The 21,228-nt window shown below is 38.8% G+C and overlaps 1 protein-coding gene across 1 annotated transcript; it reads left to right on the forward strand.

Moving 5' to 3' along the window:
* The first annotated feature begins 6,002 nt into the window (after positions 1–6,002).
* LOC149830796 (G-type lectin S-receptor-like serine/threonine-protein kinase B120) lies at positions 6,003–20,098 on the forward strand. Its single transcript, XM_090011826.1, has 7 exons — positions 6,003–6,234; positions 17,971–18,081; positions 18,236–18,405; positions 18,483–18,693; positions 18,806–19,043; positions 19,271–19,430; positions 20,042–20,098. The coding sequence occupies exons 3-7, from the start codon at positions 18,274–18,276 to the stop codon at positions 20,096–20,098; spliced, it is 798 nt and encodes a 265-aa protein (XP_089867952.1). The 5' UTR covers positions 6,003–6,234; positions 17,971–18,081; positions 18,236–18,273.
* The last annotated feature ends 1,130 nt before the right edge of the window (positions 20,099–21,228 follow it).

Genomic DNA, 21,228 nt, shown 5'->3' on the forward strand with positions numbered 1-21,228 from the left:
GCTTTCCTCTGTTGCACAACCTCCTTCTTTCCTCTCTTTCTTTTTTTAGAGAAACCCTAAAGCTTTCCTATTACGTGAAAGAGTGATAAAAAAAGGAAAAAAAATAAAAAGGAAAATAAAAGAAAAAATTAAGGAAAGAAAAGAAAAAATGGGAGAAGAAGATTAGGGTTTGGAAGAATCGAGAACTCCCCTCATTTTTTTAGTTTAAATACTTGTTGTATCATAGATCAGATCACATCGTTTCACAATCAACACCATGACATAAATAAGGATATGAATCAACACGATAATCACGATTAACACTTGATCGAAATATGAAAAGGGAGCAAGCACATCGATTTTCACATAATATCAGAATCCAGACAAAAGCAAATGACCAAACAGATGCATATAACATAATAGAAACAACAGAAACATGTTAATATTATGTAATAGGCTAAGGCGTACGAAAGTACTCTCCTTAGAGAAGATTCGCCCCCACATATGGTGCAAATAGGATTCGGCGTCCTTCCCCCAAGATACAATAACCCCGACGATCTGGATCAGTGCACTCCGACAGTAGATCGTCCTTCGAAAACAACCTCTCAGAACCGTTGTTGCAGAAAACCTCTTTCTGGGAAAACCCAGGAGAACGAGAGAGAAAGAAAGCAACAGAGAGAGAGAATATGAAGAGTCAGACGACTTTCTCTGTGTTCGTAACCCCAGCCCTAACCGCATTTTTATAACCCACGAACGGTTATAAAAACGTGGAAGAGACCTGTTACAGAATACGAGGGGTCGTGACCTGATAACGGATCTATCCATTATCCATTCTCTTAACCCATTATCTAATCCAAATAAAAACAGAAAACCGGGGCAAAAAAATCATTGGCCTCTGATTGGATATGGCCCTAAAGGGCCAATTACTCGAACCCGAGCCCGGCATGGCATGACATGGCGTAACGGGCGGGTGCACACGTGTGTGTGTGGTAGTCATCCCACTCCCTTGTTCTTTGGAACAAGTGTAAGAGTTTCCATGTAGGTTATAAAGCCCGTAACATGCTTGAAACTCTTCAATATGGGATTATTCCACATCACCAAGTCCAAACATACTCCAAAAAAGAGTGGTCCCCATTGTTTTTCCATTATTTGAATTCCCTTTTCTCCTCTTCTTACACCCAACATTCTCCCACAAATTCAAAGAATGAAAACATGAGGAAATCAAGATACAACATGGAGTAATCTGCAGCAGGACATATCATTCTTTCAGTAATGGTACCTTCCAGTTTGAACCACTACCTTAGTTGACTAACTTTACCTCCACAGGAACGAAGTGAACTGAAGTCTTGAACTTGAACCTTTGGTATAGGAGTATCCATTAGCAACAACAGGATAAAGGTTCTGGTTGTAATATTTAGGGGCAACACATTAAAGGCCATGCGCCCAAATCATGTTTCATGAGTGACTTCAGAAATAACCCAATTCCTTAAACTGCGGCCACATAGTCACACTCACATAGGTGAGCTTCTTCAGAGATGCACTGCTAATATCTCGCCTAGAAGGCTTTGAACCCATTCAGAGTTTTAACTCTTCCTTAACTTGCAGCTATAGCACATTTTCAGAGTAATCACGGGAATAGACACAGATACATAGTATCATATTAAGAAGGTGTTATCCAGTTCACCGTATAGTTTGTTATTACCACATTGAACCTACTTTGTGGGTTTGATTGCTACTGTAGATGAACTATTGATGGGTTTCTGTCCCATACCTTCCCTAGATTTCAGGACTAATGACTTCTCTAGTCCTTTTGTTAATGGATCAGTTGTGTTATCTTTGGATCCAACATAGTCCACAACAACCACTAACTAAGACACCAATTCCCTTACAAATTTTATTCTGACTTGGATGTCGCTTCTCTGCTTTTGATTATATTTTGTGCTTTTGATCTTTGCAATTGTGATCATATTGTTAAAATACACAGATATAGCAGGAATTGGTTTACTCATTAAAGGAAGTTCCTCGAGAAGTCCCTTTAACCACTCAATTTCCATTCATGTGACATCTAAAGCATAGAGCTCCGCCTTAAAAGTAGACCGTGATAAGATGGTCTGCTTTACTGATCTCCAGGCGACTGCACTGCCACCCAAGGTAAAAACATACCCTGTAATGCCATAACTCCCAGAGTTCATGGCTATCCAGCTCGCATCACTATATCCCTCAAGAACGGCAGGGAATCTCTTGTAATGTAAACTTAAAGAAATAGTTTCTTTCAGGTATCTAAGTACCATGTCCAATGCCTTCCAATGAGTGTGATTTGGATAATTTGTGTATCTACTTAATTTTGTCACAGAAAATGAAATATCTGGTCTTGTGTCATTTGCAAGATACATCAAACTTTCAATAATATAAGAATATCTTAATTGAGACACAGAGACACCAGTCGTATTCTTATAAAAATGAATAGAAGAGTCATATGGAGTTACAACAGATCTCCCTTAGTTATAACCAAATTTCTCAAGTACTTTCTCAACATAATGAGATTGAGAAATAACTATATCATCAGCTGAACGAGTCAGCTTTAAGCCTAAGATCACATTTGCAACACCCATATCCTTCATATCAAATTTACTACTATGAAACGACTTTGTCTCATTCACAATTCCCATATTGAAACCAAATAATTGAATATTATCTACATACAGGCATAAAATGATACATGCATCACTTTTAACTTTGCAATAAACACATTTATCAAATTCATTGACAACAAAGCCAAATGCTAAAATAATATTATCAAACTTCTCATGCCATTGTTTATGAGCTTGTTTTAGTCCATACAATGACTTAACAAGTCTACAAACTTTATTTTCATTACCAGGAGACACATAACCCTTAGGTTGATCTATATAGATCTTTTCTTCAAGATTGGCAGGTAAAAAGGCAGTCTTCATATCCATTTGATGGACCGATAGATCATAAATGAAAGTCAGTGCAATAAACACCTTAATTGTGGTCATCCGGGTAACCAGAGAATAGGTGTCAAAATAATCTATTCCCTTCTTTTGTTTGAACCCCTTGGCAACCAGTCTCGTCTTGTATTTATCAATAGATCCATCTGGTTTTAACTTCTTCTTAAAGATTCATTTGCACCCAATAGTGGAACTACCACGAGGGAGGTCAACCATTTTTCAAGTGTCATTAGAGACAATAGAATCCATTTCACTCTTTATGGCTTCTTTTCAATGTCTTGCTTCAGGTAAAACTATTGCATCTCGAAAAGTAGGAGGATCATCTTCGATAAGGTAAGTGATATAATCACTTTCCAAATCCTTGGTAATCCGTAGTCTCTTGCTCCTTCTTGATTCAACCACTTCCTCAGACTCAATTGGTTTAGGGTGAAAACAAGATGGCTCAACCACCAAATCTGTCATTCTTTTCACATGTTCAGGAATGAAACCAGAAGTTGAAGGTATATCTAAAGAAGAAAGATTCTGAGGTACACCAACTTTCATGAAAAATACATTCTCAAAGAATGTAGCTTCTCGAAGCTCAACAATAGAGTTTACATCTATGTCAGATATCTCAGACTTAATTGCTAAGAACTTATAGGCATAGTTGTTCTCTATATAACCCAAAAAGACAACATCTACGATTTTAAAACCCAGCTTCTTATAACTCTATGAGCTGACACGATAAATATTTTTTATTGTATCACTGCAAGTTTGTGTAGTTTACAAACAAGTGCCTAACATTTTGAAAGTTTGTGTTTAGCCACCTCAAAACTCAAAATATTTTAGATAGACAACTAACATTTACAAAATTACTTACCTAACCCAGCAAAATTTTAAAAATGACAATTTGAATCTTGTTCTTTAAATAATTGAAAATCACTTTTTGTGGCCCTCTGCTTTTGTAACTAAATTTAAGGGTAAATAGATAATTTTAGATACGAAAAGCAACTTAGATGGTCATACGAGCAATTTCTTGAAAGGTTAGGCATTTATGAGAAACTGAGTATAAATTTTCCAATATTTTTCAATATTTTTATTATTTTCACATTGAAAATTTGCAGGTCTTAATCAAAACTCGGGTCAGGCCCGTGTCTGATATAAAATTTCACAAACTATACATGGATCCATGTATTAATTGGAGTTTCAGGTTCAAACCCGGGTCTTAATAGGGTTTTCTTATTTATCACCGTACCCAGACCTTATAGGGTTTGGTCAGGGTAAAGCCGACCCATTGACACCCTTACACTGATCCATCCAACATCCCTTAAACGTGGTGTGCTTTCAGTTAGGATATCCGATTGAGCATGTTGGGGGCGGGGATAGACAAAAGCCAGTACTAGTTTCATACAAAATAGAGATGTTACTTTTTTCTTTAAAACAAAACAAAAAAGAAGGTATATACAACAAGTTTTTCCACGCTAGTGTAGAATTTGCGTATCACGGCGAAGACCACAGACCCCATTTAAGCGTTGAAAAGCACTGGTCTCTAGTCTATTGACTTGGAACCTTATCTATGTGGCCCACCTCTGACAGCCATGTGCCAGTGAGGTTTGATTTGGTGCCTTCATCTACTATTTGAAATAATGTAAAATATATAAACCACCATTAAAGTCGTCTATGAATAAACGTATCATAGATTTACATATTTTCCAACCAGAAGCTTCTTAGAATCTCGGAACCCCAATTCTTACGAAGCTTTGCAATCATGAAATCACAAATTCTCTTAGTTTTATGAGATTTTTTTTTTTCGGATACCAAAAGTTTTGTGAGAAGTTGCTTTTAGATTGATATTAAAGATGTGCTTTTCTTAAACTTTAAAATTTTCTTAGAAAACCTCCACACTGTTTTGATGGGTGTCGTTCATTTCCAAGGCTCCTCAGAGGTGCCTCTGACGTTATCCCCTCTCTCCAAAACGCGTCCGGATGTATTCCCTCCATCAGTTAGGTCCACAACGACGGACACCTCTGTGGTCAAAACTCAACAGCACCAATTTTTGGTGATAATTGAATATGATCGGATCTCCTCACTATTTCAATTATTAACCGAGTCAGAAGCTTAATTAGAAGCTGAATGTGCTTAGGTGAATAGCTAACAAATACCCAGCTGCCCCTACACTTCTCCTATAATGCATGCATTAATGAAGAAACGGATGGGCTCAAATACAGCCATGCCCGACCCATTCTTTAAGTCAAAACTGAAACAGGCAATATGGTAGTTATCCTCAAAGGCGTGCTTTTGCAAAGCCATAAAACTCAACGAAAACTCACGAGTCAATGACAGAAGTTAATTGCAGACTTCTGGGGCTTTAAAAGTGGAGCACGCCATTGACAACACCAAATTTTGCTCTTCTCCTCGCTCATCACCTCTTACCCGCCCACCTGTGTTTTGCTGTTTGCACAAGAAACCAATTAATGGTCCATGGCGAGATCGGAACTCTGCTTTGTTCTGCTACTATTTGCAGCTTCAGTTCACCTCGGCAAGGCTGCTAATCCTCTGGCCTTTTCATGGGAAACCTCCAATTACACTGCCAACAGCACCTACCAACAAAATCTCAACAGCCTCTTCCTCTCCCTCTCCTCCAACGCATCCATAAACGGCTTCACCACTGCTACAGTCGGCCGAAGCCCAGATAAAGTCTACGGTCTCGTCCTCTGCCGTGGTGACGTCTCCGCAGCCGACTGTGCCAATTGCACCTCCGACGCCACCACTCAGATCGTCCAACGCTGCCCCAACCGCAAATCAGCAATCATGTGGTTCGACTACTGCCTCTTGCGCTACTCCAATCAGAACTTCATCGGAACGGTGGATACCACCAACAAGTTCTACGTGTCGAACCCGGCCAACATATCGGACCTTACTCTTTTCAATTCGCTACTCAGAACTCTCATGAGTAACCTCTCTTCGAGAGCGACTACCGACCCCTCCGGCTCGCTATTCGCGACTGGAGACATGAAGTTCACCGATTTTCCGAACATATATGGGTTGGTGCAGTGTACAAGGGACATCTCCCGCAGCGGCTGTAGAAATTGCCTGACCAACGTCATCTCTGATATCCCGAAGTGCTGTGATAGGAAGCAAGGGGTTCAGGTTCACACGGCAAGTTGCAATATAAGGTTCGAAGTGTACCCTTTCTTCAACCCCTCGGTGGTGCCTCTAGTGTCACCTCCAACATCCAGCGCGGTTTCACCACCGGCGAGTCAGCTGCCCAGCATCGCCCCTCCTCCTTCCAACGCAACGCCTGGTAATTACTACCTCTTTCTTTGACTGTTTTCATTTTCCTCTTTTCTTATTATAGTTGGAGCCTTCTTCCTCATTTTCGTGTGTAATTCATCTAATAGGGAGATTTTTTTTTTTTTGTGGTGGAATATACCCTATGAATGTGATCATCAAGGTTTATTAGCATCAGGTTAAAACAAAAAAAAACTGTTTTGTAGTAGGCATGGGATCTAGCCCTCTACATCCCAAGGATTGGGGACCAGTAAAACGCCTTGCTCTCACAATTAATTAAAAATAAATATACAAATAAAACCTCGTGGTCACTCGAAATTCTATCTCCTACTCTCTCCAAGGTAGACTAGGCAGATGGATGGAATTAGTTCTCTTCAATTATATGGTTTAATATATTTCATAATCCATCAACCAGTGCTTTGGTATCTTTAAACGAATTGAGCTTCTCATCGATGAAGACTAATCAACAAATTATGTATGTATCATATCATATCATGGTGCATATTTTGCATCTTATGAGTTCATCAACCCAAGGCTTATTCAAGAGCCCTCACATGTACATGCATGTCTTGCATGCCTTACAATATGAACTTACATCACTTATCTATAAGCATTTAGGCACCATAACAACATGTAACATGTTTTATTCAATCCTAACATACTAGCATATACATCATGCTTAACATTATGACCACATATATCAATATTTTCCTTCATTTCAACATGTCATAACAACATATATATCATGCTTAACATCGTAGCCACAATAACACATTAGATTTTTATAATCATACACACCATATAAGAATAAAATGCATACCTCGTTTTGGTGCCCATGGTCATGCACCAATCTGAATTTATGTAATGTCATTACCTGCAAAAATAAGAAAAGTTACACTGGTCAAACCGCTTGTACAAGTTGCCAACTGAAAAATTAGGTGTTATGTAAGCCTAGTTAAAAAAATCAAGCGTCAACTAAGTTGTCGCCAAAAAAAATTACGAGACATATAAATTGTTTCATAAAAAAAATCAGGTGTCATAATTTCGACCAAACAAAAAGGAAAAACTGTCGAGAAAACATTAAAATGGCCGTGTGTTATATTTTTTAGGTTGCGTTTAGTTATGATATTTGTAATAAAAAATAGTGCCATCTACGTTATTGTTTTAAAATTTTATGAAAAAATGTTACTGAGTAACACGAGAGGAGACTTTTAGTTGACTTGGTCAATACTGGGCAAAGGCAGCCCATCATCTATGTTAAGGCCCACACGTGAACGGAAGACTAGTCTCTTAAAAATTATAACCCAAGTCCGTTGCTTGAAGTCTTCTAGCAACCCACCAAGAATGATGATGAAGAAATTAAAGCACCAACCATCACATCACATTCATGTCAAGAAAATGCCTGCACCCAACTTGTAACTCCATGAGCAGACATGATAGATATTTTTTATTGTATCACTGCAAGTTTGTGAAAGTTTGGGTAGTTTACAAACAGTTGCCTAACATTTTGAAAGTTTGTGTTTAGCCACCTCAAAACTCAAAATATTTTAGACAGTCAACTAACATTTACAAAATTGCTTACTTAACCTAGCAAATTTTTAAAAATGACAATTTGATTCTTTTTCTTTAAATCATTGAAAATCACTTTTTGTGGCCCTCTGCTTTTGTAACTAAATTTAAGGGTAAATAGATAATTTTAGATACGAAAAGCAACTTAGACGGTCATACGAGTAGTTTCTTGAAAGGTTAGGCATTTATGAAAAACTGAGTATAAATTTTTCAATTTTTTCAAGATCCTCAAACGTGACATCCTTAAAACCATTGAAATCCTTGGATTTTTGGGCCGGTCTTGGGAGGATGACACAAAATTGCTACTGGATTGGAAGGAGCTACACTATGATTAACCATCAGAACTGGAAATTCAATTAACAAAAAACAAAAAAAAAACCGTAACAAAGAGAAAATAACAGGGGAACAGGGAAATGATGGAGATGAGAAGAATCACAATCAATCTAAACTATTTTCCTCTCTACAATGAATATTTATAGAGAATAACAAGGAATCTTTATCCTAGTACGGATTTGAGATAGATCTAATCTTACACTCAAATCTAAAAACAAAATCCAAAATGAATAATTACAAGGAACTTCAAATGATTAAAATAGATCCAAATGGATCTTGTAGCATGGTAGTTTTTCACTCCCACCCTTGCATCACAGCTCGGGGAAGGGGAGTGCCAAACTAAAGATTCAAAGATTTGATATCTTAGGATTTTAGCACCCTAAGGTGGTGAAATTCTCAAATGTGACATCTAAGGCTCTCAAAGTCACCCTTAGTTTCCTTTTCCTTTAGGGTCTCTAGGGAAGATCAAGTTGGTGTTGAGTGGTAGCATCACTACAAGAAAAATGTTAATTAGCGACGAATTATTTTCATCACAAATTTGCGACAGATTAACTAGAGAAAACTAGTCGTCTCTAAAATAAAAAATTAGCGACAGAAAAATTCCATCGCACAATCCATCGCTAATTAGCGATGACCAAATTCTGTCGCAAAATCCATCGCTAATTAGCGATGAATTTACGATGAAAAAAATTTGTTGCAAAATCTGTCACTAATTTTTAATTGAAATCGACCCATCTAGGGCACAAAATTCTCCCTCCCTCGCTCTCTCTCTCTCTCTGATTACCCGACCCATATCGTCGTTCCCCACGAGATTCAAATGCTTTTTGTGTGTGATACATTTAAGTTGAGGGCTAGGGTTGGGGTTACAGGGTTCCTCGTGCAGAGCGCACGAGCGAGATAAATTTGAAGGTGGGTGAGGGGGTCTTGGTAGGTTCTGATGTAGTTGAGAAAAATAGAGAGATGACAGCTCCCATCAACGACGACGATGGTCTCCCCCCTCTCCCCTGTGACAGGAATTGGGTGCCAGCAAGCGTCGGAGAGGTAAGGTTTCACACCTTTTTTTCAGTGTCACTGAGGCTGCTGTCACCACCGGCGGCCATCCAAGGTTATCGACTCAAACAGTTGGTCGATGGTGACATAGACTGCCGTCATCCACCGTCGACTCTCATTAGAAGAGGGTGGAAGAAAAACCCTATCGTCTTCACCAGTGACCGACGAGACCCAGCTCCCGTTCGCTACCACAAAGACGAAGCGTAGGCAATGCGAGGTTCCGTCGGCGAAGGCCACCCCATGGCAACACTTTGTCATCGGCGAGTCCTCCCAGTAGTCGCTGACGAAAGGTAACAAAAAGGGGTTGTTGTTTTTTGTTTATACAGACATCGCCCAGGCTGAAATCGCCACCGACGGCCGGCCAAAGCAGTTGGTGAGGACGATCGGTGATGGCAACCAGTCACTGTCTTCTGCTGCTGTCTGTCAACAGTTGCAATAGTCGTAAGCCTGCAAAACCCAAAATCCCCTATTTTCCCCTTTTACTGCCTACAGACACAACAATCGTTGGTGGCCGCCGGCAACCGATCCTAAATGTCGGTGGCGATGGCCATCCATCGGCAGCCAGCCGTTGAATGCATCGAGAAGGAAGATGGATGAAGCAATGCCTTCTGTTGTGGTCATAAGGAAACGAAGAGGTCCAATGGTATCCTAAAGATGTATGTTGGTACTCATAATTTTCATAATTTAACAACATGAACAAAGGCAAAGGATCCATCGGCTAATCGCTACATTGTGTCATTTGAAGCCAATGATCACCGTTGATGGTATTAATTTTGTGAAATGTGTAGTCGTGGGGCAGAGCTTCATGCTACATCAGATCCACAAGATGATCAGGCTTGTTGTTGTAGTCATGCGAGGCTATGCTCTAGAGTCATTGATAACAACAACTTTGAGGAGGTAGACTTCTGTTTGAATTTCAAATTTCATCCAGTTTTTTGTGTGATCAGTTCTACTGTCAATTTTGGTCTCTTCCTCGTTTTGCCATTTTAATTTTGCTTTCTAGCTGTTGTTTTCTTTGAGAATTTAGTGAAATTGGTACTTACAGGAAATGCTAAAGTTTCATGTCCTTATTCCAGTGCTGATGAAGCTTTCTGTTAGCAAATTTATTGAAGAGAGCAGTTAGAAAAATTGATACTTTCGCTTAGCTATTCAAGGATGCTATGATGCTCTTAGAGCTGATGACACCTTTTCATGATGTTTTCTTATATTCAACTGCGAATAATGTTGCTCTTTCATTTTCCTTTGGTATCTTTAGGGATGTGAATATCAATGTTCCTACAGCCCCTGAGCTGGGTCTTTTTCTGTATGAATGCATGTATACTTCATATAATCAAAAGTGGAGAGATTCTCATGAGTTGTCTTTGAAAGGATATGCTGAACAGGTGGAAGAATTCAAAATGAAGCACATATATGCTCACATTGTGTCAACTCACTACAAGAAAATTGTGGATTAGCGACAGACGATATTCATTGCTAATTCATCGCTAAACTGTTTAGCGACGAATTAGCGATGGATAACACCCATCACAAATTTTTGGTTGCTAATTAGCAACAAAACTTATCTGTCGATAATTTGCGATAGATTAGTGATGGACATGATCCATCGCTAATCCGTTGCTAAATAAGCACAGATTTGGTTTTGCAACAGACATTATCCATCACTAATCCATTGCTAAATTTAAAAAAAAAAATTGCTCCCTGCTGGACGGTATTTCGGCAGCAATAGGTCAGACTTGTACCACACCCCACAAGTGTTGCACAGGGTCTTAGACCCGAGTGGCCTGGCCCACCACTACGGGGTCTTCTACACAGAATAGACGCGCTCTCCCGACCTGGTTCCCCGCTTGTGCGACTCATACTTTGCCATGAAACTTTTGTCCAATGGCCACTCTACCTCATCGTCGTCCTCCGATATCAGCGCTTTTGCTTCCCTTTCCCCTACCACTTGGCTAGGGATGCCTTGATATGCTTCATTGACGATGGTCGAGGAAATGGCCACCAGAAGAATCTCTGCAGCATCAATGACCTCGTCGGCAATGGCTTCAACCCGACCGCAGCAAACTGCTTTGCGCCCTCCATGAAGTTGTTCGAACTTCATCACCCTTCACGAAGAAGGCGATTTAAATCGAGCGACGGAGAGGTCGGTTTAAATTTTACACAGAGAGAGAGGGGAAATTTTGTGCTCTAGATGGGTCGGTTTAAATCGAAAATTAGCGACAGAATTAGCGAGGGAATTTTTTCGTCGCTAATTAGCGATGGATTAGCGGTGAAAAAATTTCCTCGCTAATTCTATCACTAATTAGCGACGGAAAAATTCTCTCGCTAAATCCGTCGCTAAAATATTTTTCTTGTATTGAGAATTAACGATGAAAAACTGCCATTGCTAATCCGTCGCTAAGTAGCGACAGATTAGCGATGAAAGTTTTTTCATCGTTAATTCGTCGCTAATTAGCGATGGATTCATGATGGAATTTTTTCCATCGCTAATTTCACAAATCATTCGAATGTTAGCGATGGATAGTTTTCTCTAGCTAATCTAATTAACATTTTTCTTGTAGTGACTGAACATAAGGAAGGAGTTGTAGCACTTTGGCTTCACTCTCTAAACCATCGTAAGTATCTTGATTTCCGAATGGAACACCCAATAGAGATAATGATACTGGAGTAGGCATGCAATATAAAAATGGTGCCACGAGTGAATTGGTCTGATATGTTTGGCTTCCATGGCACATAAGTTTTGTTATTTCCAACTTTTCCTTCCAAAATGTGGATGGTATAAAAAGCTGCCATTTTTTTTAGCATGTTCATCCTGTATTATTTATAAATGCTCACTATTCTATTAACAAAATTCTTTTTTTTTTTGAATGCTATACATTGCCATGAATTGTTGCAAAGATGTTGAGAATCCAAATAGCAACCTAAAGTTCAGTTTATATCATACTGTGCAATTGTTTATTTTATATCTTATTAGGGACAAAATTACACAATCCACCAATCCTGTATCAAAAGAGACTTTATGATACTATGTTGTATTATTATATAGCATTGGATGCATATTGTGGGTATAACATAGAAGTAGGCCAGTTATTGAAATTGACCCTGATCACACATTTCATAGTGATTTTCCTTGCCAACATATGCACAAGAGCATTTTGATGGTACTCATGACTGTCGCTACATCTAGAAACCTGGACCTCCTTTTGCACTCAAATAGGATGCAAAAAGGCCTTCATTGCAAACACTATATAGTCAAAAGCACTAGGCAATTCCTAGTCGGTAGACCCCTAAAAATCCACAACCGTTTACCTGCTCTTGATTCTCTAGTTGTGGATTTTGCATTACTCAAATTAGCTTCCTCTTTTAAAATTTGAATGGTTGATGTATGCATTTATTTTCATGCTGTTATTGCGTAGGTGTGGGGGGCTCAACTGGCACGATACAATTATATATTGGTTATCAGGTGAGGAGGAAGCGAAAAATGGAATGGTGAGCAGTTCTGAAGTAAATTTGCTTGTACATATTTCAAACAATTTTTATTTTATTTTTTATTTTTTTATTTTTAAATTTTGTGACGGATTAGCGATGGATATTATCCGTCGCTAATCCATTGATAAAATAGCGATGGATTAGCGACGAATATGTATCTGTTACAAAACAAAATCTGTGCTTATTTAGCGATGAACTCATGACGGATCATGTTTGTCGCTAATTCGTCACTAATTAGCAACAGATTAATGACAGATAAGTTATGTTGCTAATTAGCGACCAAGAGTATGTGACAGATGCTATCCATCGCTAATCTGTCGCTAATTCAATTTAGCGATGGATAGCATCCATCACTAATCCGCATTTTTCTTGTAGTGCATGTACACCTTGATAACAAAATTTTTATTCAATGGAAAAAAAGTGTAGAATTATTTTTTAAGTGACAATCAATATACTAGATTCAATATTTTTGAACAATATCATTTGAAGCTCGTTGAAAAAATTTTATAGAAATGAAAGTACTCGCCCTAGTTTTGTGAAATCTCTCTTGTCATTCACTTAGAAGATATGGGACACCTATTTCAAGCTTCAATGATTCTTCTCCAAGAGAAGGTAAAGCCAAAATAGGTTTGACTTTAATAATTTAAGACCCATGATATATGAGTTCAAGATATGTGAGAGAATGATATTGCATGTAAATCAAACAAAAATATGTATGAGTAATTTAACAATAGTAATAAAAATTAGAATGAAACCAAATTGAAGCAGAAATGTAGGAGTGGATCCAAACATTATTTTTTTCAGACTTAGAGCCCATTGTAGCTTTGTGTGCTCCAACTAAACATGGAGGATATTAAGAATTTAAGAAAAAAAAGGTGCAACCCCTTTAATAAATAATAGAATTTTTATATACAATAAAAAAATTAGGGCCTCATTTGGAGGCTTCGCCTAGAGCCTCAACTTCTCTTGAGCTGCCCATGCCCATAGTTGTCACCATACGATCAGCAACACCTCCAATTGTAGTCACTCCTTCCAATCCAATATCTGCATGGTGAACCAAGAGCATGTTGCGTGGGCGTCGACATTGGGGCAAAGGGAACTGATTCCAACAAAAAAGATGCAACTCTCTAAACCACTTGCTACAGATGAACAAGTGAACAACACTCTCCTTTTTATTTCACACAATTGGCATCATCTAGCAAGGTGAAAACCCATTAGCTTCATGTAGCAGTCTGTTTTAGCTTTACCATGAATCACCAACCACCCAAAAAAAGAGAAGTGTCAAGGCCACCCATCCCCCCACAAGCTCTTTTTTGGGAGTCTTATCACAGAAGGCACACATTACACCCTATAACATGATGCCACCGAAAAGTTGCCCTCTTTGTCATGCATCCACCTTAATTTATCAACACCTTCGGAGAGTTGTATGCCTTCTAGCCAGTGCAACAACTCTTGTGATAGCGGCCTACACTAAGATACCAACCCCACAGTTCCAACCAATAGTCCCTTGCTGTGCCTCCTGTTCCTCTACAAATTCAGAACAAATCTGGATACAATCAACTATTTTCAAAGAATCGATTAAAATATTATTGAAATATTATTTTTCTTTTTAAGCACTCCTTAAAAAGAGCATGGTTGTGTGTTCTGATTCATATTGTAAGCCCCACAAAAACATTGATCAATTTTTTGCATATTTAGCAAGGCCCAACAACAAGCTTTGGGTAACTTGGACACAAATGTTTAAAATTGGTGTGCAACCAAAGGAAGGTGCAACATTTATAGATGTCGGGCAATGCCTCTACCAGTAGAGAAGATGGAGAAAGGAAATGACTACAACTCTCGACCTCCCCCAGAGGGGAGGGAAAAGCACGATGCCTCTTATATCCCCAGATCAACCCCTTTACATGGTGGACATCGTGCTTGGGCTAGTGTTATATAAGGATCCACGTCCCTTGATTGTATGCCTAAGGCAACAATGGTTCAACATACTTATTATATGCTCTTGGAGATCTCACCGGACTTCCATGACGAGATGTTGGATCCCTTCAAATGGACCCTTGTGGTTGTTTTTCAAGAGGAACCCCAAAAACTTATTGAGTATCAATATACATTTCAAGAACTCTGAACTCTGTGGAAGTTGGCTTCGCCAGTGAGATTTGGAGCTATCAATCATGGGTTATTCTTGATTCGACTGAACAATGTGGAGGATATGTGACCGATCAATCATGGGTTATTCTTGATTCAACTAAACAATGTGGAGGTTATATCACATATCCTCCATGGCGGACCATGAAAGGTGGCAGGACACATGTTTGTGTCTCACCAATAGCTCCCAAGAATGGACCTCAAGCTTCACACTACGAATTGAGTCCCTCTTTGGATACACCTTCCAGCGATCTCTGTAGAGTGCTAGATGAGGGATGTTTTTTAAAGGATCCCTACTTTCCTTCAAGGTAGTCTTTTAGAGATCGACCATCTAACTCCGATGATGGAAAGATTCCGTTTTGCTAGAATATGTATCTTAATTCCCTTGAATTTTATCTGCAAGCCTCATATCAAGATCATGATCTTGAATCATCATACGTTTCAACAAGAAATAGTTTACGATTACAAAATTTGATTTTGTGCTCAACATAGATCAATGAACCACGCTGCAACCACACATCTAGTTCGTAGAATAAGTCCAATGGAGAAGAATGATCCTCAACCTAGAATGAATAAAAAGAAGTGAAATTGCACTGACACCCAAAGTCTGTTCCAAATCAGAATCAACAAATACCTAAAGCGAACCGCTTCGTTGCTCCATCAAGCGAAGGGAAATTAGGCAAGAGTATGCACTCAAATTCACATGATATCCAGGATGTTGGTCATTCTGATGGACCCAAAGTTGCAGAGATTCTTATGGAGGTTGAATAGCCTCCAACCGATTCACAGACGATAGGCGTAGTGACAAAGTCTCTCTTTGTTGCTTGCAACGATAAACAACGGCAGAATAGGCTGGTGGCAACCACTGGAGCCGCTCCCTCGCCGAAGAAGTTGGTTAAGTGTCCACCTTTGGGATCACACATAAACTGCATAAAACAAGAATGACTTGATTTGATTAAAAAATTCCTAGTTGTCCAAGGGAACAATTTAAGTTATGACTGACCAAATAGCATAAAACTAGCAGTACTAATCTAAGATTAACTACATTGCCAAGAAAACTTAATAAGCAACACTACAAGATTAATTAAACAAGATTGAAAAATGAAATATTTTAAATAAATAACAAAACTATGCAATCAAACACAATAATTAATTGAGAAACAAATTCTAAGATCTATGCAATTCATTTTCCAACTAGAACAATTTTGATATAACAAGGAAAAGATGCCCTTAGAACAAAAGGAATATGAACTAAAAACAGAAATAAAATATTTGTCCACATAAATTCAATTTGAACTAAAACTATCTAATATAAAAAAAAAATTTAAAATTAGAAGATTTCAACTAAATAATTTACAAATTAATTAATCCAATTCTACAACTAACTATTGAGAGAACAGATGCTAGCCTCTTGTGTGTGTGTAATTGGTTTGTCCTAATCAATTTGGGTATGTGCCATTTCAAAGTCATAGCAGCACAAGTTTTTTACTTAATCAAATTCTTTAGATGTGTTAGTTATTGCTTTAGAAGAAGAAATCAAGTAACTCATGATCATAATTCAGTTAATTCGATAAGAAAACAAGCTAGTGAATCAACGAGAGATTCAATCCTAATGCATAGAAGAAGAGTTAAACATAATAAAGACCCAGTCAAACGCAAAAGCAAACACTTTAAATCGCGATGATCCCTCTCGTAGAGGAAAAACTATGAATGTGATCCGAGATCAAACTGAAGTTAAATCTAAAGAGAGAGGGAGCATTGACTCACCTGGTTGATGAGTTGTTGAGGCTAGAGTGACCTCGTGCGTGAGTTGGAGCTCCTTGATAGCGCAGCCTTGCTACCGTCGTCGGTGGAGAAGTGGGTAGGGAAGCGGAGAGAGGAGGATCAGTCGAGGGGGAGGAGGTTGTTGGTGCCCTGGTGCTGCATGAGGAGGGCGGCAAGGGTTTGTTCGTTGATGAGGGTCTCCTCGAGCTTGTCCCTCCGCATCAGTCACCCCTCCTCCACCTCAAGCTTGACCCGAGCAGGCACCTCGCCTCCACTAGCTGTGAGGGATGCCTCTGCACCTTCCTCCTTCATCTGGACCTGATCAAAACCCTAGAATGGAAACTGAAAACTACATCGAAAATCCAAATTAAACAACAAAAATGAATGAAGAAAACAAGAAACAAGAAGAAAAAAATCCCTCAAAAAAGCATCCATAGCTCCATCACGAGCAACAAAGACGATCTCCACGTACCACAACGAGAAACCATGCCCTCATCCGGAGATAGTGCACAGAAGTCGTGATCGTAGAACTTGTGATCAAACACACGCAGAAGAAACAACCAAGAGAGGAGAGCTCTCCGGTGATGAACAAGTTAGTGTTTCCAAGAAATGAGCATTTTGTTCGATGCCAGAACTTGGAGAAAGCAGTGTTAAATCACAGCGGGGTGTTGGAACCGTTAGCTTACACAAAGACGATGATGATGGGAGGGAGAAGCAACAGATTTCTGAAGAGGAAGGGAGACAAAGGTGGTGTCATGGGGAGGTTAGAGAGAGAGAGAGATCATGGGGATTAGGGTTAGGGTTGCATTCAGGGCGCTAAAATAAGCGGGAAATTTTGGAGAGGGACCGGAGAAAGAGAAATGGATAGCCCCAGCCATGGTGGAGTTGTGGGCTTTCTTTTTATAATTTTATTTTTTCGTGAATGAACTCTGTAGCAACAGTCTTGATTGTCGCTGATTTTAAACTGCCAATAGCGACAGTCAAGAGCCGTTGCTACTTCCATATTTTCTTGTAGTGTATATAATTTCATATATAATTTCATATATATATATATATATATATATATATATATATATATATATATATATATATATATATTTTTTAAAGGCAAGCTGGGGTTAGGCAGACCCTACCAGTTATACAATCATACGAACTTGCAACGTCCCAACGCAAGGTGACGTGCACTAGCTGCTCCTACCAGACAAGCGGAGCCCCGTGGTTATATTCTTGCTGCATCAATTTGGTGACCTAGTATCTTTTATTTTCGAATTTAAAGTTGCACATTCTGACTATCATAAATACTAGGTATGCCTTTGCCTAACACTAACAAGAACTTCATTTGTTCTCACAAAAAAAAAAAAACTTCATTTGACAATTTGATGGCGGTTAACTTTCAATGTAGGGCATAAGTTGAGTTCCGTAACAATTGTTATTATCGTCAGCTCCCCAGCGAGTGGACTTCTCTCTATAGCTTGTGCCATATTTGTGTTCCGCAAGAGGCAAAAACGTATAGGTATCCATCAAATAAGACTGAATGCTATTTGTATATTAATTTGTAGTTTACTTTAACCTCTTCTATCTTGCTTCAGTTCTTAATGTCTATTTCATTCTCTTACGAAAAAATAACTTATTATATGTTCTTATCTATCATCTTTTTTGTATGATAGAGAAGAGAAGATATAATAATGAGATCTCCCTACTTGATATGGGTAGCCACAGTAGGCAGGAGAAAAGCCAGGAGCTACCACAAATCAGCCTATGGATCATACAAGATGCAACAAACAAATTTAGTGAGGAGAATAAGCTGGGACGAGGTGGATATGGACCTGTTTACAAGGTACATAAACGCGTTACTCATGGTTTTTTCAAATTTAACTCATGGTGCGCTATATAATGAGGCGGTACTTCAATCAGGGGAGGCTTCCTAATGGACAAGAGATAGCAGTGAAAAGGCTGTCACAAAGCTCTGGGCAAGGATTAAAAGAGTTTAAGAATGAAATCAACTTGATTGCAAAGCTTCAACACAAAAACTTAGTCAGGCTCTTGGGTTGCTGCATGGATAGGGGAGAGAAGCTGCTCATATATGAATATATGCCAAACAAAAGCCTTAATTTCTTTCTTTATGGTTGTATCTCTTGCTCTCATGCTCATACACATGCATTCATGCACACACTCACATGAGCGCACACAACAGGCACACACAGGTCATTAAACAATTTTATTGAAATGATGTTTAGATCCAAAGAAGCGTATGTTGCTGGATTGGGGGAAGCGGTTCAATATCATCATGGGGATTGCAAGGGGCATTCTTTATCTCCATCAAGATTCTCGACTCAACATCATCCATAGGGATCTCAAAGCAGGGAACGTCTTGTTGGATGAGCAGTTGAATCCAAAAATCTCCGACTTTGGAATGGCAAGGATTTTTATTGAAAATCAGGGTCAGGCAAATACCAACGTTATTGTGGGAACATAGTGAGTATAAGATTAATTACTTTTGTGCAATTTATCTCTTCATTATTTGAAGTTTTGGATTAAGTTGCCATTATCAGGTGTGCTAAATGTCAAATAATATATTTATGCCTTTCCACAATTGGTTCTAACCTACAATTATGTAACAAATTCACTAAATCCATTATCATATATTGCATGTCATAATTACTATGAAAATCAACCAATGGCGTTACACCTTTTTCTTGTAGTGGATACATGGCACGAGAGTATGCTATGGACGGGCTATTTTCTATAAAATCTGACGTCTATAGCTTTGGTGTTCTACTATTGGAGATTGTTAGTGGCCAATTGAACAATGGATTTCATCTGTCCCAAGACTCCCAACAATCTCACAGCCTTGTTGGACATGTAAGTTTACTACTACCAAGGACACTCACTCTCTCTCTCTCTCTCTCTCTCCATGCATGTATATATGTACGTTTGTCTGGGGGATTTTTATAGTAAAAAGTCAAAAGCATTGCATAATGTTTTAAACCCTTTTTACACGCTATTGTGTGAAGCAAGCACATGGCTGTGTTAATATGTAGACTGGAGCTTATCACCGAGTCTGGGAATAAAATTCTCTTTGTCAAGGTTGACATACCTACCTTGAGTCAGCATTTTAGGCAAAAGCACCATACTGCTGACCTAGGGCATGTTTGCATTGCCCTGTAATTCTTGGATCCTATGATTGTAAATGACAGTCATAATACTTTCTCAGGGTTGATGAAACATGAAAAAGCACATTAATGATTGTCAGCTGTGATTGTTCTTTCTTGTTTTTGTCTTGAATCTTGTGAAAGTTGGCCTTGTGACCAACAATCACAACTTCCACTTTCTCAAGCTTCTACTTTCTCACCTGTGACCAAAGCAAACATGCCACTAGTCTCTCACCAGGATGGGCTATCTAATTCCATGGAGTTCTTTCCATTCAAAATTATGATCCTCATAATGAACTATTGATCGTACGTTGGTTATAGTCAGGCAACATTGTTCAGGTAAATGCCACAAAGTTTGTCGTAGCACTACATAAGTAGGAGTCCCTCTTCCCAAACCCCCGAAAGATGGACAAATAGGATCCACCCCGTTGAAAAGCCCTGCCTAGATTTAGGGCCCCCTTCTCCCCGATATACATTCTCTTTACACGATGTTAAGATTTCAATGAACATTGTTAAGCATGAATCGTAGATATATATTAAGCAGATTTTGGATTAGGATAGACTTCTATCAGCTTCCCCTAAGTATGCTAAGTAGATTTTCTCAAAATATCCATCATAATCATCAGTGCTGATTCATGCGGGATGAGGCAAAACCTGCACATATATTGAAAATTCATCTTGTTCCTTCAGGCCATGCACACCTCTCAGAAGTCCATCATATGATTTTGCAGAACTTTGTCCCCTCGTTTCAAATGCAGAACAAGTCTGGCGTGGGGTCCCTTTGTCCCAAGAATCAAATGCGCTCTTAAGGAAATTATGAAATTAATACTTAACATATTTCTCCTCACACGGGCATTTCACTTAGAATGTGCTTTTTTTGTTGACACAACACGACAGTGAACATGCCATGACACTTATTCAACCATTGATGGGTGCCTTCAACATCGTGTATCTATCTTTATTGTTGTATTTATAATATTCTTTTTTATGTTACAGTTACTTGCATCTTTTATTTCACAAGGTGTCATTAATTACATGTATTTTTACTTTTTTAACTTTGATTTTTGTTCAATTTTTTATTGATCACAGTGGCTTAAAATGGTCCTTCAAGCTGCATTGTACTGGATCAAAAAATTTGAATGTACATAATTAAACATAACACAAACACACGCACACACCCCTTCAACTTGGATGCTTAATTTTGTCTTGGTTCCAGTTTTCTTTTTGAATCAAGTTACCTCAAAACTTTCATCTTGGTCAGCGCGTGCTGAACTCCATATACTAAACAAGAAGCTCTGTTTCTCTTTAAATGAAATTGACCAACAGGCGTGGAGTTTGTGGTGTCGAGGGGATGGTATGGACTTTATGGATCCAATGCTTCGGGACTCTGCTCTCACAGGTGAAGTGCTAAAATGCATCCACATCGGTTTGCTATGCCTTCAAGATGATGCTGCACAAAGACCAACGATGTCATCCGTCATTCACATGCTTGAAAGCGAGTCTTTGCC

Source organism: Nuphar pumila, chromosome 7 (assembly GCF_984573655.1).
Source record: "Nuphar pumila chromosome 7, dmNupPumi1.hap1.1, whole genome shotgun sequence".
Classification (NCBI taxonomy): domain Eukaryota; kingdom Viridiplantae; phylum Streptophyta; class Magnoliopsida; order Nymphaeales; family Nymphaeaceae; genus Nuphar; species Nuphar pumila.

Bases quoted from the DNA above. Each gene is read 5' to 3' on its own strand.
- LOC149830796 (XM_090011826.1), top strand. From the start codon at position 18,274: ATGGGTAGCCACAGTAGGCAGGAGAAAAGCCAGGAGCTACCACAAATC. The intron at 18,406-18,482 runs GTACATAAACGC...TACTTCAATCAG, and splicing joins GATATGGACCTGTTTACAAG to GGGAGGCTTCCTAATGGACA. The intron at 18,694-18,805 runs GTTGTATCTCTT...AATGATGTTTAG, and splicing joins CCTTAATTTCTTTCTTTATG to ATCCAAAGAAGCGTATGTTG.